The sequence below is a fragment of the Corvus brachyrhynchos genome, unplaced genomic scaffold (genome assembly GCF_000691975.1).
Source record: "Corvus brachyrhynchos isolate BGI_N302 unplaced genomic scaffold, ASM69197v1 scaffold350, whole genome shotgun sequence".
In the NCBI taxonomy this organism is placed as follows: Eukaryota; Metazoa; Chordata; class Aves; order Passeriformes; family Corvidae; genus Corvus; species Corvus brachyrhynchos.
Genome location: NW_008235638.1, coordinates 140,295 through 146,422, shown reverse-complemented (window position 1 = coordinate 146,422; position 6,128 = coordinate 140,295). Strand labels below are relative to the sequence as shown.

The 6,128-nt window shown below is 50.6% G+C and overlaps 1 protein-coding gene across 1 annotated transcript; it reads left to right on the top strand.

Annotated features, from left to right (window-relative positions):
- The first annotated feature begins 4,283 nt into the window (after positions 1-4,283).
- LOC103625584 (scale keratin) lies at positions 4,284-4,757 on the top strand. Its single transcript, XM_008645064.1, has one exon. It carries the CDS (start codon positions 4,284-4,286, stop codon positions 4,755-4,757), a length of 474 nt encoding a protein of 157 aa, XP_008643286.1.
- The last annotated feature ends 1,371 nt before the right edge of the window (positions 4,758-6,128 follow it).

Below are 6,128 nucleotides of genomic sequence, written 5' to 3'. Positions count from 1 at the left end.
GGGAGGGCTCCTGCGGGGGTGGGATGTCACGCCTGGGGAGCCTCTACCGCAGCTCCTATTTCTCAGGCTTCGGTAGGAATTATTATCCCTATTTCTCCCGAGGGTACTACAGGTATCGCTACGGGAACTATGGGCCTTTTTAACCCTTTAAAACCGAGGAATATCCACAGGAGAAATAGGATGCAAAGTAGTAGTTGACAGCTAGATATTCCAAGCAGTCTCTGCTCCAGCTGATCCAGAGGGGGCCGGGGTTGTTCAGATCTCGTTGTGCTTTGTCCAAGGCTTAGGATCCCGATGTTCCCTCCCTTTTCCCTTGCTCCTGTTGTGTTTTGTACTCCCTGAACCTGAAGAGTCAAACCAGTCACGGGACTTGGCTGTGAAAGTGTCCAGCTGGAAAAAGAATGTCGTGGAATGACTGCTGGATTGGAGTCCAGGCTGAAATGAGAATGCTGAAGTGGGGATGCTGAAATGGGAATTCTGAAACGGGAATGCTGAAATGGGAATGCTGAAATGGGAATTCTGACTTGGAGATTCTGTTCTTTGTCCCTGCACTGCCTCATCTCACTCTTTTGTTTGTATTAAAGCCCTGTTGCATCACAGCCCCGGGTTCTGGCTTTTATTTCATCACAGTTTCAGTTACAAACCGGTGTGGAAGTGAATTCTTGGGCAGTGATTAATTCTCATCAGAGGGGAATTAATTCCGCTTTAATGCAAATATAATTTGTCTGAAATTCCTCAATAAACTAATTTCCCTTTCTGATCTATGCCACATTATTCATTCTAACAAATAACACAGAATAATTTAGGTTGGAACAACCTCTGGGGGTGGACTGGTGGAGCTCCCACTCAAAACCAGTTTACCCTTGGAGCCAGGATAATGGGGGATTGGGATGCTTAGGGGTGACCTAATTTTGTGGGGATTAGAGGACTTTATGACCTTGGAGGTCTTTTCCAACCTAAAGGATCCTGGCATTCTGTGGAAAGGAAAACCAGGAAGCTGCCAATGCAATTCAGAAGGATTTTTATTTGGGCTTGTAGGAAATGAAACGGAATAAAACAGAGCGATTCATTGGTGGTCCAAGGGCAGCCAGATCACCCCCGTGGGTGGCAAAAGCCACACAAGGTGAAGCTGGAGCCTTTACAGAAAATCACAGCTGGAATTCTGGAGCATTCCCACCCCACCAGAAAGGAAAAGGGACAAGATTAATTAAAGAGTTCCAGGAGAGACATCATCCCACGGGACAGCTTTTGATTGAAGGTGAGGCACAGCAGGAGGAGATGTGAGCCTGGTTTTCAGGGAGCAGCCTCGGAATTCCAGGCCTGGCTGTGGATCTGGATCCGGGGTTTTCATCTCCCAGGCTGTTCGGCCTTACAGGATGAGGCTCAATTCCCCAGGCGGGATCCGCGGCGGCTGCTGTGGGACCTCCGGCTGTACCAGGAGCCCCCCATTCCCAGGGAGCCTCCGCACCCCCGATCCCCGAGGAGCCCCCGTACCCAAAGGAGCCCCCGGATCTGAAGGAGCCTCCCATCCCTGCCAGGCCCCCAGGCCCAAAGGAGCCGCCCACCCCACAGGACTCATCGGAGCCATTTGGGATCGGAGCGCCGAAAACGGTGGGAAGGGATGCTCCCACAACGCTCTCCTGGGAGCAGGTGCTGAGAGTGGGGCCCGGGAAGGTGAGGATGATGGGAGGAGGGAACACCACGGCCCTGGAATCTCCACAGGAGGCAACGCAGGGCTCCAGGCTCCTGCTGTAGGCACAGGGCTGGGAACAGGCCGCCTCACAGCCCTGCAGGCACTCGGAGCTGACGTTGTTCTGCATCGTTGCTTGGGATTTGGGATCAAGCTGGGAAAGACAAAGTGCAGCCAAGGAAGCAGCACAGTCAGGCCACAGGTTCCCAGTATGAACCAGTTGTACTTTGTCCTTCTCCTCCAGCTGCTCCCAGTTCAACCCTCCCTCACAAAATCCCATTTTTTTTGCTCTTTCCTTCCTTCCTGGCCTGTTTGAGGCGTCTCAGTTCTTCCTTTCCTACCACCACATCCCTTTTTCTTCTGAATCTCTTAAAAAAATCTTTCCCTTTCTCTGGGACTGACCTACCTGGTCCTTAAACAATTCTTCACTCAGAAAAATCCCATTAATTCCCTTTTCAAAGTTGACCCACAGGAAGATTTACCTTCAGAAAGTCCCCTAGGAAAATCTTCCTTGCTCTGTTCTTCCCTTTCCCCCAACTTTTCTAAATCCACTTCTCTTTACCTCAGCTTTTCTAAAACTTCCGGAATTTTACAAGATAAAAAAGGAGCAATTTTTGAGTATTGAGGAGTACAATGAAGTCAGACTTACCCTGGTGTCTTGGAAGGATAAATCAGCGGAGCTGGAAGAATGGAAGATTTCCCAGGTCTCTCCCCTTTTATCCCATTTTCAGACAATAAGGAGGATGTGAGGTCACCCATCATTTACTAAATTCTTTTCACCTACAAAGAAAAAGATCCTCTTAAGCCTTGCCATTGTCTTCATTTCAGCTCATAATTAGTGATCGTTTCCAGCCCTGCTTTGAGTGACACAAACCCAACACCCAAAAGTCTCCTTTTGTCTCAAACTTCAGGGAAAAAAATCCTTTCGGCATCATTGTGGTTCCAAAGGAAACAGGAGCTGATCTCTGTGTTTATTTTCCTTCAGTGACTCGAAGAAAGGTGGCTCCCCATGTGTCACTCACACAATTGGGGTGTAAGCCTCAGATTTAGGTCCAATCCCTCCCAAACAGAATCATCCGACCTTGGATGGGGGTCAGTGCTCTTTGCAACCATCCCTGCGCCCGTGGATTGTGGGGATGAGAGAGCAAAACGTATTTCAAAGGGATTGAAGTGACGCGCGAGGTCCTCTAAGCTCTGAAGCCTCTGAGTAATTTTAATCAAAACTCATTTTGGGGATGCTGAGTTCAGCGTTGTCACCAGGATGTCACCAGTGCCACTGCAAGGGCACAGCCCAAGATCACCAGGCCTTTGTGCTCCAAGGTGGATCCCAAACTAAAATCTTGGGATTGCTTAGGTTGGAAAAGCCCTCCAAGGTCATCACGTCCAACGTTTGACCCATCGCCGTCTGGTCACCCAGACCAATGTCCAGTTGTTCCTCAGACAACTCCAGGGACGGGGACTCCAAACCCCCCTGGGCAGCCCATTCCAAAGCCTGACCTCCCTTTCCGTGAGGAAATTCCTCCTGAAATTCTCCACAAGCGAGGTTGACCTTCAAAATTATCTCATCATCAACCCAAGCCGTTCTTTAGTGCAAACTTGCAGGGTTGATCTGTCCAGGCCTCACTTAAATCATTAACAAAAAATAACAGGCAGGGGTCAGATTCCACTGTAAACCCAGTCATCCCAGGGGTATTGCACAGAAATGGGGCTGTAAAATTCCCACACAATGAAAAAGCCGAATTTATGATACAAGAGTCAGATTGTATATGTCGAGGGTTGATTTGCTAATTGGAAACTATGAAATTAATTACAGGCATTAGAGGAGTCACACAGAGGAAAAAAAATCAGAATTTGTTAAGAATGAGAGATTTTACGGCATGCTTCACATCCCAAGAGCTGCCTCAAAGAGGTATAAAAGCAGGAACATCTCCGGGGTCTCCTCAAACCTTCTCCTGACTTCTCCTGCTGCTCCAGGTGAGTTGGATTTAAGCTGATCTTTGCTCTCTCTCATTCTCTGTAGCGATAGTTTCAAACAAGGACTGGTTCCTTGGCTTTGGGGGTTTTAGCCTGGAGATGTGGCGGTGAAATCCTGCTTTTCATCGAAGTCTCGCCGCAGTGACCTGGAGATGGTGGCAGAAATCGATTTGATACTTAAAGATAGAATTTTAAGAGTTATTTGAATTTTTCTTGTGGCTTTCAAAACTTCAATTTACTGAAAGATCAAGTCCTAAAGGTCCTCTACAGGGGGAAGAAGGGAACAGGACAAGGGGGAACGGCCTCAGGCTGTTCCAGGGGAGGCTCAGGGTGGATGGGAGGAGGAATTCCCTCCCGGAAGGGGCTGCCCAGGGAGGTTTGGAGTGGCCATCCCTGGAGGTGTCCGAGGAATTCCTGGACATTAGTCTGGGTGACCATATGGGGGTCAGGCACAGCTTGGACTCGATGCTCTTGGAATTCTTTCCCAACCTCAGTGGTGCTGGCATTCGGTGAACAGGAAGGACAAGGATCTCGTTTGCTGTCCCGTGTGTGTGACGGGGCTCTGACATTCCCTGACTCCATCTTTTCTTTCCCAGCTCCTCCTCCAACCCTGAGAACCATGAACTGCATCAGCTCCCGCTGCCTGCCTGGCTGTGAGGTGATGTTTCCCGAGCCCTGCACCTACAGCAGAGGCCTCGGTCCCTGCATGGCCTCCTGTGGGGACTCCACGGCCCTCGTCTACGCCCCACCTGTGTACATCACCTTCCCGGGCGCCATACTGAGCTCCTGCACCCAGGAAAGCATCGTGGCATCATCCATGCCCCAACCCTCCGGCCCTCACACAGCCTCATACAGCTCAGGGATGGGAAGCTCCTATGGTGGCCTGTCAAGGGTGGGGGGCTCCTACGGATCTGGGGGCTCCTACGGTTCTGGGGGCTCCTATGGATCTGGGGGCTCCTATGGATCTGGGAGTTCCTCTGGGGGCATGTCAGGGAAGGGGGGCTCCTCTGGGTGTGGGGGTTCCTCCTCGGGGGGTTGCCACCTCAGGAAGTTCTACACCAGCGGCAGCCGCGGATCCCGCCTGGGAAACTGAGGCAGCGGAAGGAGATGGAACCCCATGACCCAGATCTGCAGCTGGGACCAGCTTTTGGAGATGGCAAAAACATCAACAGGAGCCACCCTTGCTCAGGACCTCTGGAAGCTGGGCCCACACCTTTTCCCTGCATTTCCCCTTTGTCTTTAATTAGTAACAGCCTCTGTTAATCACCCTTCTGTGCCAGCTCCTTCTTTTCATTGTGCCGAGAGAAGAAAGGAAGAACAACTTGAAAGGCCTGACAGGAGTTTGTCAGTGCAGCCCTGACAGGAGAAGAGCAATGGGTGGAAGGTGGATTCTCCTCGGATGGTGAAGCTGAAGGAAGGAGGGTTTGTGTCATTCTGTCGTTATCCTATTAAAATCCTCCTGCATCGTCACGTTGTGTTGGGATTTCCTTTCGCTGCGGGACCGTTTCGGTCCCATCCTTTCCTCTGCTTCCTTAGGCTTCCTTGAGCTGGTTCCGTGAGCAGCAATTATGAGGTTTTATGGTAATTGGGCTGTAATTGTTTAAGTAATTGGGGTTGTGAAACGGAGGCTTGGATGAAGCAGCCAAACTTTAAGCACAAAGGAGTTCAGCTGTTCCCTGGGGGACACGGGGGTCTCTGGAGGTGACGACTCTGAGCTGGAGGATGAACAAGTGAGGGGTGGGATGTGGTCAGCTAAAAACTGGGAAGCCATGGAGTTTTTTTATGTTAAAGTCTGGGGTTTAGCTCAGCTCTTCCCCCCTGAAGGATTCTGTTCGTTCATGGAATCACAGAACCCAATCCTTGAGGCTGGAAAAGATCTCCAAGGTCATAGAGTCCAACCTTTGGTCAATCTCCACCTCTCACCAGTGCCATGTCCAGTCCTTCCTCGGACACCTCCAGGGATGGCCACTCCAACCCTCCCTGGGCAGCCCCTCCCAAGGCCTGGCCGCCCTTTCCAGGAGGGATTTCCCCAAATATCCACCCTGAGCCTCCCCTGGCACAGCTCGAGGCCGTTCCCTCTTGTGCTGGACCCATTCCCTGTGAGCAGAGCCCAACCCCATGCATTCTGTCGCCATACTTAGAACCAGTTTTTAGGAGTTCATGTGATTCCCTGCAGAATTCTGAGGTTCAGGAAAGCTGAACACATTTTCAGGAGTGATAGAGAACACAAATCAGTACAAACATCTGAGGACTGGGGATGGGAATGAAAGAAAATCCACCAAAGAACCTCTCCTTGATTTCTGAGCCGTCACCCTGAGCTTGCAGTGCCAAATGCTTCAGGACGTGGAGAAATTTCTCCTGACTGTGGCATCATCAGAGGGCTGCTTTCATGTGACAGTAAAATGTCACCGGGCTGTGCAAGAGAGAATTTCCCAAGGGAGGAGTGACACAAGAGCACAAATCC

Excerpts from the sequence above, each read along its gene's own strand:
- LOC103625584 (XM_008645064.1), top strand. The coding sequence starts at position 4,284 with ATGAACTGCATCAGCTCCCGCTGCCTGCCTGGCTGTGAGGTGATGTTT.